We start from the raw sequence: 20,263 nt of genomic DNA on the forward strand, positions 1-20,263 counted from the left end.
TAAATAATTTTTTTTTTAATACGAAGTGAAAATTTAAAAGGAACTCAACAGTATTGTGAATTAAATCCCATCAAGTCCTAATAGTTCTATTACAAATCCAAAGCATAATGTGTTCTGACTGAATTCCAGTGGTGTTCCGAATAAATACTAATATTCATTTTGATGATGTATCAATACAGTGGAATGTGTCGATTTGCTAACAGTCTTGATGTGTCACAGTGATCCAGAATGTCTTTAAATGAGTTCGCAATAATCCCCAAAATAGTGATTTAGTCCGAGTGTATCAATTAACACTTTGTAATTCCAATGAATAATTTAAGTAAATGAAATCTCTCAAACTCAAAACTGTCAACAACTAAAATTGATTCCATACAAATATGATAGGAAGATACAAATAAATAATTCTTTGATCACTACCTTTATATAAAAGCCTAAGACACAATAAGAGGACCAAGGTGAAGGTCAGTATTTCATTTGCAGAACATTATAACTTATAAACATGGTCAGGTCTTTTACTTACATTTTAGTAAAGAAAATTACAAACATCATGTATATCAGTAATTTCTAAGAATAAAACCAATGCCCTGAACTCATATACAAATAAACGTGTTTACAAACATTATCTTATGGTTTATTGTTTCTTTTGAAAACGACCCTTACAATATACATACATGGACAAATATTGAACACACAATATAGATATTCACCACAATAAACGGAAAATCACACGTAGATAATTATTTTATTTCCAATGATTAGATGTAATTTGCTATAGCCAATATATTGTTTTGGTAGAAATTAAGGTTTTCAATGAATTTTTTTGTAATCACTGTTAAGAAGTCAAATATTACCAGCGAGCCCTAGTAACAGGACAACTTATGTCAAAGTAGTTTTGAAGACAGTTATTTCAGTGAGATTATAATCAGTAGAAACAATACAACAGAATTGTATATCTTTTATTTGCATGCATATTACATCTTGTAATGCGCCAGTCAGGGAAAAAATAAACTGTGAATTTAATTTATCTAAGTTAAGTACAGATTGCACTTACTTATGTTAATTTTACCAAATGTAACTTTTAAAGCAAAATGCTCTGGCTGTATGATCTTCATGTTTCCTGGCTGTATGCTCCTCATTTTCAATGGCTGTGTTAACTGTCTTTATGTTCTCAGGCTGTATGGTCTTCATTTTCCCTGGCTGTATGATCTTCATGATCTCAGGCTGTATGATCTTACTGTTCCCTGGTTGTATGATCTTCATGATCTCTAGCTGTATGATCTTCATGTTCCCTGGCTGTATGATCTTCATGGTCTCTGGCTGTATGATCTTCATGATATCTGGCTGTATGATTTTTATGTTTTCTGGCTGTATGATTTTCGTGTTTCCTGGTTGCATGATTGCAAAAATATGTTGAATAGTATAAAATTATTGAATGAGATTAAAAAATGTTTCTTTAAAACTATAAACAAATTTTTTTTAAAAATATTAAAATTTAGATAAAAAAAATGAATCAAGGAATAAGATGAAAATCTACTGAACATTCAGAAGAAAATAAATTTGCGACAGACCGATTGCCCGCCAATTGGCCTAAATCGCTTTGTGAACAAAGGTAATCCACTGCAAATGGATACTTTCATCCTATAATAGCTTTTATTTGAAGATTATATATCCAATTTATACTAAAATACCTGAAGGGACAAACATCTGCAATTAGGTTTAGATGAGAAGTACTGAAAAGGTGGGAAAAGCAGCTGAAACAGATATTATAATGTTCACACAATGCACATACGCGGAGGAGGAAGTAGGAACATCGTTACTGGGTACGGAAATGTTTGGCAGGCAAATTTTGCATCTGTGGTCTGCGGTGGTGCCATTGTGCAACAATAACTGTTCTACCTGGAAGAAAATGAAGAGAAAATGGCAAGTATATTCTAGGATTATGGACAACTGACGGATTTTAATTGGTTAGTGAAGATTGTAAACCTATTTATTACTCTTTTTTGGAAGAATATACGCGGATACTGTATGTATGCTTAGCACATCACTAACACGCAGAAACTATAGCGCACTTACTGAAATGTGACGAGCAAGAATGCGTTTCTGGAGCAGGATGAAACATCTGAGTACCCGAGAAAGAGACCTCCACTATGCCGAGATAAGACATGAAGGTTTAAGAGGGTTATGTTTGCAAAGCAACTGAGTAGGCAACTAAAGGCAATGAAATGGCTGTGTCTGTGGAGTAGCATGCATTGGTAGATGTAGTGTGTTTTAGAACATCTGTGAATTTTCTCCAAACTGCAAACAAATCATCACCGCTTGGTTCGGCTGAGATTTGTATATTTTCTTGCAGAACACTAGTCTGTCTGTAACGACACCTGGAGGTGACCGATGCATTCAGGTACGTCACCACCACACACAACTCTCGAAACCTTACCCTGAAAAGTCCTAGGAAAATATGGATTGCTGACGATTACTTCCAGTGCTGTCATATCGTGTGGTGTTTTTTTATCTGATCGTATCGCTGCACTACCGGTGGCAGAGGCCGAGGTTAAGCAAGAATCAACTATGCAGAAAATCCACAAAACAATCTAGGAAACATCTGTTGTATATATGCACACAACATAAGACTTTCAAAACATTAGTGGTTTCAAAATTTACAACAGAAAAGAAACACTCACCGTTTTAATCACTAACTTTTACTTCACTAACCTCCACTGGGGTCGTTGTTACGGATCAGGAGAATCAGTATAAAGGGTCTTAATAATGGCTCATAACTTCATTGCTGTCGTTCCGGCTAACGCTTCAAACGGGAGCCTTAAAACCAGCTTGGCATCTAAGTTTGCTGCCATAGACAAAATTAAGCCAAAAAGGCTCAACGATAGCGCGAAGTTATGGAATTTTTCATATGGCAAGTAATATATCCTTCATGCGGCAAGTAATTTATCCTCTCACAGCTTAATACAGTAGATCGCTTAAAAAGTGAAAACACAAATAGATAATGGGGATCAGCCAGACGTAGACGGGGGATTTGATTCACTGGTGCCATCTCGCAATCCCGCTTTAGCATAGGATGAATGAGTATTAAAGCAGCGCGCAAAACAAGCATCTGACATAGATAAAGAACACAAACCACATATTAAAATGCAGTAATGATGCAAAGTGGATTCACATTGAATATAACAAAAGGAACCCAAAAATAAGGCCGATGAAGTATTCTGTTAAACTTCTTTCACAAAACCCTCGTCGACAATAACCTTTTCTTTATGGTATGTGACTTTATCTATCACTCGTCTTATCAGACAACCCCGCTCTCAAAACAGACAGCCAAAACGAATAAGAAAACATCAAAAATATTAAAAACCAACAATCACAATACCTTTGTATGAAAGGTATGATTCGCATTGAGCGTGCTTGCAGACGTGTCGTAATTACAGTATTATACCCGGATCTTAAAATATAAGGAAAACAGACGCTTTCCTTCAAAACATAAGTGTATTGTCAGTGTGCCACGAAGATCGGCTAGGGATGCGTGCTAGCGAAGGAGCTCAACAACAAACTTCTAAGCTATAAAACTTTTATTTCACACGCTGCCCTTTGAGAAGCTATGTTGTCGCCATACCCAAGGCTCCAAGAACCGCGTGATTTTCGCCTGTAAAATAATGTTGGAGGTTGAGCAAGCTCTGCCGGCAAAGGCTGAACAGCGGCGCACCCTCTTAACGTGGTGGAAGTGTTGACGCCGCACTGGCTGCTGAATCTATGGGAGTCGCTGAAACTGATCTGCGATATTTGTGTTGCCACTTACCTTGATATTATTTATAACATAGATGTTTTTTTTTTCCTTCTTTGTGTAACTGAGAATTTTGCCGGATAGTGACTTGGCATAAAACAATTAAAAAAACAAAACAATAAAGATTAAACGGTTTCTTAGCCGAGTCATGACTGAAGCCCATCAGGGATTATATACCTAGGGCGCTACAGAACAAGAAGTGTTCAATCGCATCCTAAATTAATTCGACAAATACGTCACCATGACAAAATAATAAGAGATATGTCAAAAAAGCAATACGCTTTTGCTGTAATCGACAACAACAAAAAAAGAAAACCTAACTCCTTGCTCTCAAGTAAGCAGACGCCCTACAAGTGATTACGAAAAGTCTGATCGGCAATTCTCAATACTTTGCGTTATTTCCGTTAAAACAACAGAAACAGAGTAAACAATAAAACAGACGGGGCTAAAACTGTCTTGCTAGCAAGGTCATAGAAAGAAAGAGCCAAGTATGAGACTTTTCCCCAACACCCAACTCATGATGCTTTGCGTCCACCTTAATGTGCTTCTTCACGGCGAAAAGAAATTGTTTATTTGTTATGTAGCTTTAAGTATACGCCATGGGGTTTCAAGAAAAGTATTGGCAGATATAAGTAAAAGCAATCATACTAGCCATTAACGAATACTGAGTCATGACAGCTGGGACAGGAGTGGACTAGCATGATGATAATATAGACAAAGCTACACCATATTACATAGAAGAGCATATTTATACATTGCAGCAAACATCTATGCTCTCTAATACCACAATACATATAATCAAACAAAGAGTATTGTATCATTTCACCTTTATTTATAAAGACATACACACAATAAAAACAATACTTACATACCATCACTTATTCCATCACATATTCCAAGAAAGTGAGGTGGTAAAGTCTTTTAAGTTAAAATAAACACATACATAAAAAACAACATGCTAATACAAATATAAAAGAGAGAAGATTCTGGGTTAAGAAAAGGTCACTCGATTCGTACCGTGTCCATAAATTATTGCAGTTGTCCCAATCCCAGCTTTATTGCAAATCCCACTGCTGCTATTAGTATGGATGATTTGTATATTTTCCACCAGATATATCGCGTTTTCTTAGGCTTGATCTAAGTATCTTCTTTTTGTCACTTTATACATTCTCTAACTTTTTTCTACTTCTTGTTTCACAGTGACTGTATTCTGGAATTAACAGTAATGTAAGAGGTGCCGTTAAAAATCCTGATGTGACAATTCTAGCGGCACTAGTCTCCCTTTAGCTAAGGCGATCTCTGTTAGACGAGTAAAATAATTTGTCTTACTTTTATAACGATATACACTAGGTCGAACTTTAAACTTTGATGACATACATAGGATAATCACTACCTGGAATATTTTGCTGTACAATATATTTATGAAAATTAAATACCATAATGAGAAATATTGACTTTACGTTGACATCAATGCAATTTTCGTACATTATTTTCTAAACCGAGCATTAAATAATGCAACTTTTAATAAACTGGTTTTGGGAGAAGAAAAAAATTCTTTATTTGTTCATGTTTTCTTTCTACTTTCTGATTGTTTATGCACCATTTTGAAAATTCCGGATTTTTCTTAGTCTCCGCTAAATTCAATTTCAGCTTTGCGACTTAATATTGCCAAATTCCGTGTCGGTTTCATAATTTTGTAAACAAAATATATAGGCGCCGATTAATTTATTCTCGGCAAAATTCCATTTCAGTTTTAGGAATTTTAGTATTAGGTCTCGGCAATTCAGTTTCGTTACTGTTATTTTCTTTAAATTCTGCTAAATCCCATGTCTATTTCGTAATTGATATATTATTTTTAGACTCAGCTACTTAACAAAATGTTGATTTTTTTATACAAATTTCATGTCATTTTTCAGAATTTTAGCGCTATTTGTTGACCAGACCATATATGTTTGTATAAAGTTCCGGGTTTTTTGGTGTGTCTCAACAAAGTTTTGTTTTTGTCTGGAAATGTTAGTGTTATTATAAGCTGATTTCCTTTATTACACCTCTTTATGATTAATATATGCCAGTTTAAATATACTGAAAACAGAATCGGAGGTACAGGTAATATTTTACATAAAAATCAAGCTGCTATGCAAACTGGATGTATTAATGGGACGGGACTCTTCCTAAAACAGATTTTGCGTTGTCTCCAGGTTTGCTAATAAATAGAGGGTATGGTGTAATCTCCCTTGCTACATCGTCAACTGGATTGCAGTTAAATGTGTTAGATTCCCATAGTAAGGTAATATGTTATATTCCCTTGTAACCACACTGATCCTCATGCCAAATTCCTATAGTCAGCCATAGTAACTACCAATGCTAAATATTTTTCTAAATTCTCATATATACCTCTAGCCATCCGTGGTGTTAAATTCCCATATATCCACATGGTGACTCTAACGTGAAATCCTCATTGGATCCCACAGTGTCACCAAGTGCTTAATTCCCATTTTTACCCATAAAGCCCACAGCGTTAATTTCACATAGACTCCCATACCTATCCAGAATGTTACATTTCCTTACCTACCTTTTGCGTCCTTCTCCATGTGGCCATAGCGATATGTTCTATATTTAAATTCCATTTGTGGTCCCTCAATTTTAAATTCACATAGGTCATCCTACATGATAAAAGTTCCATTGTCCACGGGTCCAAGGTTAGCCGAGTGCTTTATGGTGCTTGCCGTTACAGATCACTCACATCTCGCGTGTGTTCGCGTGGGTTCGAGTCTCGGCTAGGCCTACTCCACGTAGAAAGCTTGATATTATCTTTTCGTGTTTCGGTGGTTCCTCCACCATATATACAGGCCGCCACGTATAGCCTATCATGTCCTGCAAAATTGGCTTTAAACCATCCCTCCCAACGAACCCATAGTCCACAGAATGACCCACATTATTAAAATGACCCATATTATTAAAATGACCCATATTATTAGGATGACACACATTATTAAAATGACCCATTTTATTATTATTATTAATTAGTGCCCAGAGTGACACACAATCTTCAATCCCCCTAGTGCGTTGAATGTCCCTTGAATGCTATGCTTTTGTAAACATTAGACTTCCCTTTTGCCCATTTGCTTGTATAAATTAAGATTAAATTAAGAGAGTAATGTTAAATTCACTTGTAACTTTATTGCTGTTATTGCAGCCATATCCTCCCTTTATATATAGAATCTGCATATATGTATAGTCATGTATACTACAATAAGTGTCAGTTCTATGAATTTTTAAAACTTTTCGTAAAGTTTAATCGTATTTAAAATAATTGAACTAGTATTGTCTTATACAGAGAGAGAGAGAGAGAGAGAGAGAGAGAGAGATACAGACACACGCACAGTTATGCGTTTCCATGCACCGTACAATGTGAATGGCTTCACCGTTAGCATTTAAATGTTACTGTCGCCTACTGTGTTACGTATTTACCTATGTTCGCAAGTCAACTATTGCGAGTAAATCCACTTTCATACAAGGCGAAAACTTTTATTCTAGTGTCGCTTGAAGAAATTTATCAGACCTAATTTATTTAATTGTTCTTACTATCCAGTACCACACTATCAAGTCTCATTTGACTGCTTTTGGATATCCATATGATCTTGTATGGAAATATTATCTGGTTTATGGGATGGCAGCTAAGTATGAAACTCTTGTTAAATATAGACTAAGTAAATAGTACATTTTATCTATACAAATCACTTCAACAGCACAAAATACTTTAAGAAATTTCGCATGTCAGAACTCTGATGACGGAAGGACAGCTAACAATCCAAAACCTTGCTTTCTACTTAGAAAAAAATATATCAATTTCTTACCGAGTGTAGTCATTTTAAATATTATCCTGGGAGCCACATAATTATACACACTTTCTTTTGGCAATTTTTTTCTGAATGGTACCCACTCTATTTCCATGATAGTGAAAAGAAGCAGACGAGACAGTATGTCATATGTGAAATATTGGGTAATTATATGTTACATGCTGGCGTCTCAGTCTATAAAAATATGTTATAATGCTATATAATCAAGAAATTAGATAAACTTTAACACTAAACTAATTTTGTGGCTGCATCGAATCAGTAGTGATTGTTTTGCAAGGATCTGAAGAACAGAATTGCTGTCACATTTATTATTTTTATTTTATCTTTTCGTGGGTGGATGCGGCATTATTACTTGATTTTTATATTTCATTCTGATTTCTATTCCCGCTTTCTTGAATATGATGAGCACTATGATGCATTAGCATTAATACCTTATGGCAAGAATTTACGACAATAATGCCCTAGGGCAAGAATTTACGACACTAATGCCTTAGGGCAAGAATTTACGACATTAATGCCTTATATTAACGACGCTATACGGCACTTTTTCTTAAGTAAATATATAGATTTTATATTACATGTGTTACATTAGAAACAAGCCGGCACTCAAAAAACAACTGTGTACGTGTTAAACGGTGTGATAAATCTAACAAATTTAATAAAATTATTACATTATGTACGCCTGAACGTGAGACAGATGAACCGGGTTCGATTTCAAACCGCGACGGTAGGACTTATTCTACCCTCTAGTTATAACTGGAGGCATCTCTGAGGCTCTCTAGCTAGTGGTTAGGTTGATATGAATTTGGGTGACATTCGATGGTGAATGTCATAGTAAGTGGAGGAGGACAGTGGCGGTCTAGATATAAGGACACTTTCTCTACCAGCCTAGTCTGGTTGTATGTGCACCCGAATGTGGGACAAACGAACGAGGTTGGATGACCGAGTGCGACCTATATATGAAATTAAAACACAATGTTAATAACTCGAAAGCTGTAATTTTATACCCAGTGACCGATTTATTTGTGGTATTTTTGTTTGCAGTGCTCTTTCAGTAATCCAGGAATCATTTGTAAAATGGTATTTTGCATTACACTTACGAGATTTGAAGTATGTCATATTTCCCATAGTAGGACAGGGTCACTTTCGTCGCGGTTCTTGGCATCTACAGAATAGTGCACTTTTCATTGATACATCATATCGATACATTGTCACGTTACAACGAAGATTTCAGCGCATATTTCTGTAAGTATTTAATTAATGTTCGCACGAAAGAAGCATCAAAGGTGTTTTCACATATTTTCACCAACTTAAATTTATGCCACTTATAAGCAATTTATAATACTGCGCTATTGTTTACATTTGCTTTTAAAAAGGTCGGTTAACAAGGCCACAATGAATCATCTCGGTTTCCTTGGTCCTTACTAAAGAAAAACTATAACATAGGCGTTAGGAACCAAATAAAAAAGGCTTATCTTTTGCTGAAAAAATGGCAAAACGAAAAGGAGGAATCAGGAGTGCTGTTTCGTGAATATAAGTTAAAGCACGCCTTGTCTTATGGGTATTACATACGACCTAAAGAACAAAATATTTCGAAATTGAAATGAATCGAACCTAGACTTGTTTGTTTCCAAAACGCAGCTCTCATCCTAGCTAGACAGTCGAATATTATAGTTCAATATTTGGGAGATCTTTTATCAACAGATATGTGACAAATTTAAACATTTATAAATAATAAAAGACAAACCAAATATCAACGAAAGCAAAAAAAAATGTTTTAAAAAATTAAAAATTTAAACCCTGGTTCAGGAAAACTATATTACAGTTCATCGTAATGAAACGCCATTGTTACCATAGTATACACTTTGCTTAATATGTCTGACAATCCAAAATAAAATTTGGTGATCTTTATGATTACATAAATATTTAAACTAGAGGAACAAGAACGAACCCGTCAATAACCATAACACCACAATGAAGGTGTTTTAATCTAGCAATATACATTTATTTAGAAGTCGACTGTTTACTTCTAACAGAATGTTGTTCTTAGTAGTAGTGTACATGTTGCTCCTTGGAGTCAATAAAGATGTGTATTGCAAATAGAAACCTTTCCAGATTACTTTTAGTGTGCTGTCGTAATTAATTTGTTAATTTGTGGAGGGGAAAAAACTTAAATTGCCGCAGAGAACATAATTATTATGAAATAAGGTGAACGATTGATATCAAAAATCTAATGCCGCTGTAAAGATTCATACTCTCTACACATATTTCAATGTATATTACAATTAAATATTAAAGGCAGTACCTATTGCAAACTGAAAATTATATCATCCATCCATTAATGTATATCTTATTAGCAATCAAAATTAAAGCATGATATGAAGAAAAAAAAAAAACGGCGAATACAGCATACATATATCCGAGTATATATTGTAAATTATCTACTCATGCGTACTCTTGACATGCTGTAGAGCACTGGGTAACATGGTCGCGAAGACGTTCCGGACGGTCGCCAGGACATTTTTTTGAGGATAGCAAATCTTAGCAAACTGTGGAAATGGAGTCTTGAGGTTCAGACAAAAAAAAATGTTTTCAGGGTCGCGGCCAAAAACGTTTGGGAACCACTGCTGTAAAGCAATATCAAATAATGGTATTATTACTTTTCAACGATGTATTAAGCAGTAATAATATTCCAAATGAAGTCATATAGACGAAACACTGGACCTGTAAGAACATTCCAAATGAAGTCATACATATGGAAGATTGGACTTGTAAGAACATTCCAAATGAAGTCATACATACGAAACATTGGACCTGTAAGTACATTCACAACGAAATCATATACACGAAACACTGGACCTGTAAGAACATTCCAAATGAAGTCATACATATGTAAGATTGGACTTGTAAGAACATTCCAAATGAAGTCATACATACGAAACATTGGACCTGTAAGTACATTCACAATGAAATCATATACACGAAACATTGGACCTGTAAGAACATTCCAGATGAAGTCATATATAAGAAACATTGGACCTGTAAGAGCATTCCAAATGAAGTCACGTATACAAACTTTGGACACTTATGAATATTTCAAACGAATTCATACAAACGAAATATTGGACCTGTAAGGACATTCCTAATGAAGCCATATATCCAAACTTTGGACACATAAGAACATTCCAAACGAAGCCATATAACTACTTACGCCTGCGTAAGTACATTTATGGATGGTGCAATGAGGTTGGGTCTTTTTTTAACCTTAATCTGTTATGATAATTAACTGAGCCCGGAAGGGCCAACTGAATTGCTCCGTAGTGGTCACATGGGTTTCATTCGCCAATCATTTGTCGGAGCTTCGAACTGCGCGCAGTTAATTGCATCGTAATTAGCGTCACTTTCAACTGAACTGCAGAGGAGCAGGGACACAATCCGTTTTTGAAAGAAATATTTTGTATGGAATTTAAGTCACACCTCTGCCTCTACACAGTCTCCTTAATTTTATTTTAAATTTTAAAATTTTAAATAAGAATTACATGTATTTCTATGTTTGTGTGCATATAGATATGAATATTACACATATATATATAATGGATTGTAATGCATTCGTTTTCATGCTGTGAATATATATATATATATATATATATATATATATATATATATATATATATATATATATATATATATATATATATATATATATATATATATATATATATATATATATGTGTGTATATATATATATATATATATAGAGAGAGAGAGAGAGAGAGAGAGAGAGAGAGAGAGAGAGAGAAAGAGAGAGAGAGAGAGAGATTTTTTAATGCATCAAATTTCATGTACAATGCTGAATTTTGTTACTGTCGATTATGTAATCTCCTGGCTGACTAGTCAATCGTTTTTCCTCATTGTGTATTTCATTATTGATCTTTCATTATGGGCCAAATACTGAACTCTAACAACGCTCACCTTGCAGTGTCCTTGCAGTGTCATTCTTGATTCAATTATCTGTCTCCTCAGTCTTGCTGTCCCTCGGGTTATAAACAAACACCTAGCCATAAATACAAAAATTAGACATGAAAGAATATTCCATATTCAGTCATTAGTACGACACATTTGACGTTTAAAAACAAAATGAAGTCATATATGTGAACATTGTGGTGATACAAGATTATTGCAAATGATGCCATATATTCCAAATATTGGACATGTAAGAACAGATTACTATTTAGGTTAATAATGATACACAAGGAAATTTTCTGTCATTGACGTTAATGATTTGTCACTCACTTGACGTAGGATATGAACAAGTGACGAAATATTTTTCACGTTATGTGATGAAGGCTGGCATGTGATATATAGTAATTTTCAGGGATCCAGTCATTGTATATACAGCACAGATGTTTAGCATTCTTAGCAGCCACCCCACCCCACGTCACCCCCACAAGCCCTCGCCCACCACTACCCACCGTGACTGTCGTATATTTTAAGTAAAAGTAAACTTTGATTACAGTTATCTGCAGGATTAATTCGTGTCTGCATGTGGTATCCCGTGTCATTCATTTTCGTTGAGGCAAATTGACAAACAGAAATATAGCAGAGCTTATTTTTACTTATGTATTATACAAATGTAACGGTGAGGAAAGACAAGATTTTTTTCTTCTTCCGTTTATTAGTTCTGACTTACAATATCTAATCGCGGTCCAAATAGCATCCCAGTAATTAAGAAAAACAATTTTATACTAATTCTGGCTTAGCTTATTTTCTGTCTGTAAGTCCTAAACAAAATAGACGGTATTACAGTAATAATATCAACTCAAACGGCATTTGTTTTTTACCTTGGCGAAAAATAAGCACTTTCAGAGAAATATTGCATTATTAAATATTAAAAATCGACTTCTTATTCATTTAAATTTCAGATACAAGATGGAGTATTTTCTTTTTTCGTCATCGGTGGAGAAGAGTATCTACGTTTTGTTTGTCCTGACGTTATGTATTTACTGATATCGTGGCTCCTTACGTAACGATGGTATACATAGCTTTTAATATTGCTGTGTTTCACGTCGTATTATTTTCGCAGAGGGCAAAAAGGTACTCCGCATCGCGTGTGTGCCAACATAACAGAGCATCTGACAAAAAGGCATTAGACGATTGCACGTAGGAAAATATGTTCCACGATGTAAGCGATAATAAAATATGGATAAAAACCGATAATCAAAAACCAGACTTAGTAACGTGTCTCGGGCCAGAAATTGGACTGGAGACAACTTGATTGTTACAATCTCAAACAGAATTGTGGCTTTAAGCAGGAGAACTTCATATAAGCGTCTACATTGTATTTTTCACAAATTGTTTTATTATGGGATTGGTGTTTTTGTAATGTTACCTAGACGCTCGAGTTCACAATTAATATCGAAATTTACGTCCGTTTCGGTTTTGCCTGGAACAAATTAAGACGCCAGCTACAGGATGTAATTTTAAAGTAATTTTGCAATTACGTAAACCTTTGATAGAATAAATTTCTAAAATTGCTTAGCTGGTACATCTTATTCCACTTGAGAATACGTAAATGACTTATAGTCATATTAAGAACAATTAGTTTTAGACATTAACTTACTAGTAACATCGATAACATGTAATGTTTAATGAAGAACGGTTTAAAATAGTTCAATGAGGATATGTTATCCCCACATAAATTATATAAACTTTTTTGATTCAACCCTTCGCGTTCATTTTTAGATCAACAAAGGTTTCGCAATGACAACTCGCGTTGTTTAGTTCATTTGTTTCGGTGCACGATACTGTGATCATTCAATTTGCTGAGATAACACTTTATTTTTATTTTTATATCTGTATTTTCCTTGGAAACAACTTTACCAACGTTGACATCTATGTAAAGCTGAACCAGAACTTTAAAGTCAGAAAAAACAAAAATAATTGTTTAATTCGCATCGTGCAATTCGAGTGTTGTGTATATTTCATTTTATTATATCTGATCTATTTGTTTGTAAATTTTAAAATCTTTTAATTTGATTTTTTTTTATAAATTTAATTATATGTAAAAATACTGTAGTTCTGTTTGATGAGTATTCTTTAACTGATAAAGTTCCTTTTGTAAATACTCAACAGTCTTCTGGCAGAAAAGTATTTCATCCTAATACAAGCTCTTCTAAAACTCAAACTGGCACAACTTCTAACAATCAAACTCCAGAGACGTTTGATTCAAGATCCTTGTCCCTTCCTACGTGTACCTATTGCGAGAAAAAGGACACGTTATTTCTGATTGCTACAAATTGAAAAATAGGCATCAGAATCAAGACAGACCTATTCCAAATGCTCTTATTTCTAAGAGGTCATGGTTATGGTCATGTATTGAAAGCAATACATGTGTTGGGTCTAATAAACCCTAGTTTGATTTTATTATGGAAAATTATGAACCATTCATATAGAAGGGCTCTTTATCACTCCTGGTTAATCGGCCAATCCTATCCTTATTAAAATTTTAGGGGACACATAAACTTCTCAGAGTCTTTTATCATCAGTCACTTTGCCCTTTTCGAAGAAGTCTTCTAAGTAGACAGTGTTCTTGTTCCGGGAGTAGAGTGCGGCTTTGTTATTGCTCCTCTCCATTGTGTAAGTTTGTCATCAGACTTAGTCTCAGGACCCGTGACAGTCGGAACAGTCTTCGGTTTACCCGTTGAGGGCATTCGTATATTACTAGGCAACGACCTATCTGGAGACAAGGTTGTTTTAATCCACTTGTAACTGACAAGCCTTGTCTGGATCAGAAAGTCGGTTCAATTGAAAAGAATTCCCTGATTTATTCCCAGCATGTGCAGTTACCAGAGCTATGGCAAAGAAAGCTCTTGAGAATGATGTTGATAAGGAAATTATTCCTTTAGCTGACACATGCACTGGTCAGGCTTTTGATGAGGTTACTTTCACTCCTTGTTTAGATCAATCGGAAGATACTGATAACAGTGATCCTCTTATAACGACTCATCCTCTTTATTCTAATCTGGATGATTAACGACAATCACTTGTCGTCGAACAGGAAAAAGATCGCGAGATCTCCTCTTTGTTTTAAAGGGCCATTAGTGAAACTGAAACTACTGAAGTTCATGTCTTTTATTTCATTAAAAATGGAATTTTTATGAGAAAATGGAGACCTGCCGAAGTACCTGCTGACGGATGGTCAGTGAACTATCAAATTGTAGTTCAAAAACCTTACAGACATGAAATACTTAGTCTGGCCCATGAAACTCATTTTGTTGGTCCTTTAGGGATCAAGCAAACTTATCACCAGATCTTAACTCATTTATATTGATCAAAAATCAAAAGTGATGTTGGTAAATACCGTAGATCTTGTCATACCTTTCAAATGGTAGGAAAACCAGATCAGAAAATACCTACGGCTCATCTACAACCTGATCCTGCCTTTGACGAACCATTTAGTAGAACTATGGCAGATTGTGTTGGTCCCTTACCTAAGACCGAGTCAGGTAACCAATATATGTTGACCATTATGTGCGCGTCAACAAGGTTTCCAGAGGCAATTCCCTGGATGAATATAAAATCTAAAATAGATAAAGTTGTTTTTACTTCTTTGGCCTTCCCAAGTCTGTCCAGACTGATCAAGGCTCAAATTTCATGTCTGGAATTTTCCAGCAAGTTATGTACGAATTAGGCATTGAACAATTCAAATCATCTGCCTATCACCCTGAGAGCCAAGGGGCATTAGAAAGATTCCATCAGATTTTGAAAAATATGATTCGGTAATATTGTTTTGATACGGGTAAAGATTGGGATAGAGGCATTCATTTACTATTGTTTGCAGTTGAGGAATCAGTTCAACAATCTTTAGGTTTCAGTAATTTTGAACTGGTTTTAGTACACACTGTGCGTGGACCATTGAAGTGATTGAAAGAGAAACTTCTTTCTAACGAAGATTCTAAAATTAGCCTTCTTGATTATGTTTCTAATTTTCAGTATAATTTGTCAAATGCTTGTGAGGTCGCAAGAGCAAGAGCAAATCTGCACTCTATTCAAGCCAAAATGAAGTCAAGATGTGATAAAAATTCGAGTCCTGACGCTCTTGCCCATACCATAAAATCCTATCAAGGCCAAGTATTATGGTCCCAACACAGTTGACAGGAAAATAAATAATTTAAATTACATCATAAATACTCCCGGGAGGCGTAGACAAAAACAACTCTGTCACATAAATATGCTAAAAGAGTATATTGAAAGAGATATCCAGGTTAAATATGCAATAAATTTAGGTGTACCTGTCCCACTCGGCGAAGATTTAAGTGAAGGAATATCATCGGATTCTACTGACATTGGAGTGACAAATCTTCGACATTCAGAAATTTTTATGAAAGTTCTGGACCAGAAACGTTCACATTTTGCACGAGCAAGAAAGAAATGAACTTAAATAATTATTTTTTGAATGTGAACACTTATTTAGAGAACAAGAACCACCAAAATTTTCGATGACGTTGAAATTGTAAATTCTAAACATGTGAAACAACACCCTTTCAGGATGAACCCTCTCAAAGAGGAATACTTTGGAAAAGAAATTCAATATTTGCTGTTGAATGATTTTATAGAGCCCAGCAAAAGTGATTGGAATTCACCATGCATACGTGTTCCAAAACCAGATAAAACTTTCCATAGTTGTACTGATTATAGGAAGACGAAAACAGATTCTTACCAAGACTGTATTGATCATATCGGGGATGCCACTTATGTTACCAAATTTGACCTCCTGAAAGGATTTTGGCAAATTCCACTAACGGAAAGAGCAAAGGAAATTTCAGCATTTGTGACTCCAAATGGACTTTACCAATAAAAAGTAATGCCGATTGGGATGAAAGTATCGCCAAGTACATTTCAATGTCTCAAGAATATGATTACCTCAGGTCTACACAATAGTGACGCTTACATCGATGATGTCATCATCTACAACGACTCCTGGAAAGAACATTTAACAACTATTCGAAGATTCTTTGACAGGCTCACTGATGCATGTACGACAATTAATTTACCTAAAGTTGAGTAATGCCGTGCTAATGTAACGTTTCTAAGACATATCGTGGGACATTGACAAGTCAACCAATATATGCTAAAGTCAAGGCTGTCTCTGAATTTCCCGTGCCTGTAAATAAAAAGCAACTGATGAGATTTGTGGTTATGGCCGGAAAATTGTTTCCAATTTTACTATAATTGCTGAACCCCTGACAAAATTGCTGATCAAGCAAAATAAGTTCCTTTGGACTGAAAAATGTCAGAAGACTTTTGACAAGTTGAAAGCCATACTTAAAAGCGTGACAGTTCTTACAGTTCTTACAGCTCTAAATTTCAGCCAATCTTTTAAATTGTCTGTTGATGCAAATGATGTTGGGGTTGGATCAGTTTTGATTCAAGAAGATGAAAATGGTATTGATTATCCAGTGTGCTAATTTTCTTAGAAATTAAATAAGCACCAAAGAAATTATTCAACAATCGAAAAGGAATGTTTGGCTTTGATATTGGCATTATAACATTTTGAAGCTTACCTTAATTCACCTCCTTCTTCGATTATTGTGCTTAGTGACCACAACCCCCTTACTTTCATCGGCAAGATGAAAAATAAAAATCAATGGCTGCTAAGGTAGAATTGTTTGTTACATGAATATAATATTGACATCAGGCACATCAAGAGAGAAAAAATAATTTAATAGCAGACGCACTTTCCCGAGTAAAGCAATATATTATTTCATGTACACTGTGTGTAATTTATATAAATTTTGTTAACCTCATGTATATTTAGTCTGTGGTAAATAGAAAGCTTTATCATATAAATCATTATTTTCTTTATCGGGTAAATGTTATGTATATTTGATTTAATTATGTCTGATTCAATTGTTTGTAAGTTTTATATATAAAAAATTGAATTTCATTATATGTCAAAATAATGAGGTTATGTTTGTTAGGAACTTATACATTTTCTAGGAAATATTTTGACCATGACTGTTCGTTTTCGTAAATACCATGTGTTGACCTAAATCCTGTCCTTGATTCAAAAGTAGTATCAATCACGTAAATAAGTTCTATTTTTAATTTCAAATGATTGGTTGTTGTCGAGGCCAAGATGGGACTACGTGATTTACGAGGTAAACAATTGTTGTATTTTAGTTCTTAGAATAAAATGATTGGTTTTCGTCAGGGTCATGTAAAGCGTACGTGATATAAACATAATCACGTGATCTCCCTTTTCGAGTTCGCAACTTAGGGATTTTCGAAACTGCGTTTTAGAATACGATATAATCTTTGTTTTGGAGACATAATATCAGTTGTGCTTTTTCTTTACACAAGAAGGTGTTGTGTCATTTAGAGTTATTTCAAACTACTTGGATTAAAAAGAATTAATTCTTTTTTTCCTGGAAAATACATGTGCTCATATGAAATTCTTGAACAAAGACAGCTTTTATAAAAATGTATTCAGATTTCCAAAACCGGAGTGATATTTCCTGTTTGTTGTTTTCACTCTTTCTTGTGTTACTGTTTATTCGAGCCAAGAGAGGTAACACTTGTAAAACTGCAGCATGCACAGACTGAGATCTGACGTTACATAATGAGCTGGTAAACATGGGTTAGTGGAATTTGGTGATAGTATTCAGTAGAAGACAGAAAACAGACACTGATAAATAGCTGAATTATGTAAAGGCAGATCAGGGTCTGTGTTGATTGCAGTTGGAATTGACGTTTTGGGGAGTACATATGGTAAGTTAAATTTCGCAACATAAGGTTTTTCAATAGAAGTATTGCGAATTAATTTTCTAAAATAATAATGTCTAAGCAAAACATGTATTGTGTCCTCTGCGACTGTGTAGCAAATCTGCCACAAAAGGACGCAAGATAATGAATAGTAAACCTGTATGACCAGGTGAAGATGTTTAAAAGTAATGAACTGTGCGTTGTATATACTACAGAATTGAAACGTGTGCGCCTGTTTCAATTTGCTAGTAATATGTACGCCTGATTTTGTGGAATTTCTGTACACTGTATACCTACAAGGACTAATTTCTGTTCATGTGCGCAACGTTGTTTCGGTTCTTATCCTATAGATTGTCATTAACACCGGAAAAATGTTGTACCGATTTACCGGCAAAAATACAATGCAGATGCACACTATCCAATAATTATAGGTTACTGCATTTGTTGTGGAAAATTTGAACGACCTTGGGAGTGCAGTATATCCATCCTACAAAACGATTTCATATTTTCCCCTACAAATGGAGTAACCTTTTTATTATATGCTCATTTTCTTATTCTACCTAATGCTTATTCTACCTAATACAAGAAACAAAGTAACTGAATGTATGCCGTATTTCAAACTATGTACACAAGCGCATATTCATCATTACACAACAACAACATTATTGCTGCACACATATCTTCGCCCAGATAAATTTGAACTGAGTCGCGCGCTCGATATAACATTCGAAAGAAAATGCCGTGTCTAGTAAAAGTTGAAATTTGGAGTCATATTGTGAATGAATGCGCATTGCAACATTTTTTCCATTGGGTCTGGAATGAATAGATTCTGGTATTTGTTTTCTATTCTACGAAATTTCGTGTTTATGGACTGGATTTATATGTAACAATTCCACATGAAATACATCGGATTGAAGAAGCGAGGGAAAACGTGTTGACATCTGCAAATGTGTTTGTTTCTGTCATTGAATGTTTCAAATCGTAATGTGGGAAATATATGAAGTCTTTCAGTTGCAAATATCAAAAAGTCGCTATGTAATTTAAACCTTATTTCATTTTGAGTGCAGTAAAGAGAATGTAATTGTACTTATGTTCAAAATTACAGTACAATTTCGAAATGTGTCATCAAATTGAGAACCTATGACATTGCTCATGTAATTCGGATTTGCAGAACTAAGAAAGTACATTCTGAGGAAATCCAGGATGTTAAACTGTAAGTATACTTTTTTCTTATTATCAGCTAAAGAAGACAGTGTATCCCTTGTCACTTGTATGTTATTTGTAAGGACCCTTTCTGGTGACAACTGTATAGCTAACCTAAACCAAAACATTGTATCAATAAAGTAAATGCGGAATGTGCCTGTCACGGAATTGTGTATGACATATCAATATGTATATGTGATCAAATGTTACTCGGGTTCGTCGCTGCGTACAGCCTCACCCGAGGGTGGTTTATTTTTTTCGGCTCTAGTTATTTCGAAATACTGAGCGCAACTCAACCCATGCTGCATGTGCAAATTGCCTGCAGCGAAAACCTAAGTACTAGCTGCGCATATCTGTCACAGCTAGTATACATATCGAGCGAATTCTCTATAAACAAATTACACTACGACGAGTCTTGTCAGAAGGCTTACCTCTTTATGGGAGCAAATCTTCAGCTGTAGAGGTATTGAAATTAAAGATTATATTCTTTATCACTATTCGTTTTATATGACATAATTTTTTCATATATTAGATGTTTTAGAATTTATTGTTAATTCTACAGAGAGTCAATACCTATGTTATACAACGCCATGATATTAGAAATACTATAGTCTGGTTCAAGATAGCTATTTGTTGTAACTGAACAGAT

General features: G+C 34.8%; 1 protein-coding gene across 2 annotated transcripts; it reads right to left on the bottom strand.

Moving 5' to 3' along the window:
• Positions 1-615: 615 nt before the first annotated feature.
• Positions 616-2,836, bottom strand: LOC149803081 (uncharacterized). Of its 2 annotated transcripts, none has more exons than XM_089951338.1 (3): positions 2,679-2,836; positions 1,790-1,896; positions 616-1,385 (listed from the first exon to the last, which is right to left on the bottom strand). In XM_089951338.1, exons 2-3 carry the CDS (start codon positions 1,872-1,874, stop codon positions 1,063-1,065), a joined length of 408 nt encoding a protein of 135 aa, XP_089807464.1. In that variant the 5' UTR covers positions 1,875-1,896; positions 2,679-2,836; the 3' UTR covers positions 616-1,062. The 2 variants fall into 2 exon arrangements, with proteins under 2 accessions (XP_089807464.1, XP_089807465.1); XM_089951339.1 differs by having other exon boundaries at positions 2,710-2,825.
• Between the last annotated feature and the right edge of the window lie 17,427 nt (positions 2,837-20,263).

The sequence above is a fragment of the Sinohyriopsis cumingii genome, chromosome 3, assembly GCF_028554795.1.
Source record: "Sinohyriopsis cumingii isolate HCF-2022 chromosome 3, ASM2855479v2, whole genome shotgun sequence".
Classification (NCBI taxonomy): Eukaryota; Metazoa; Mollusca; class Bivalvia; order Unionida; family Unionidae; genus Sinohyriopsis; species Sinohyriopsis cumingii.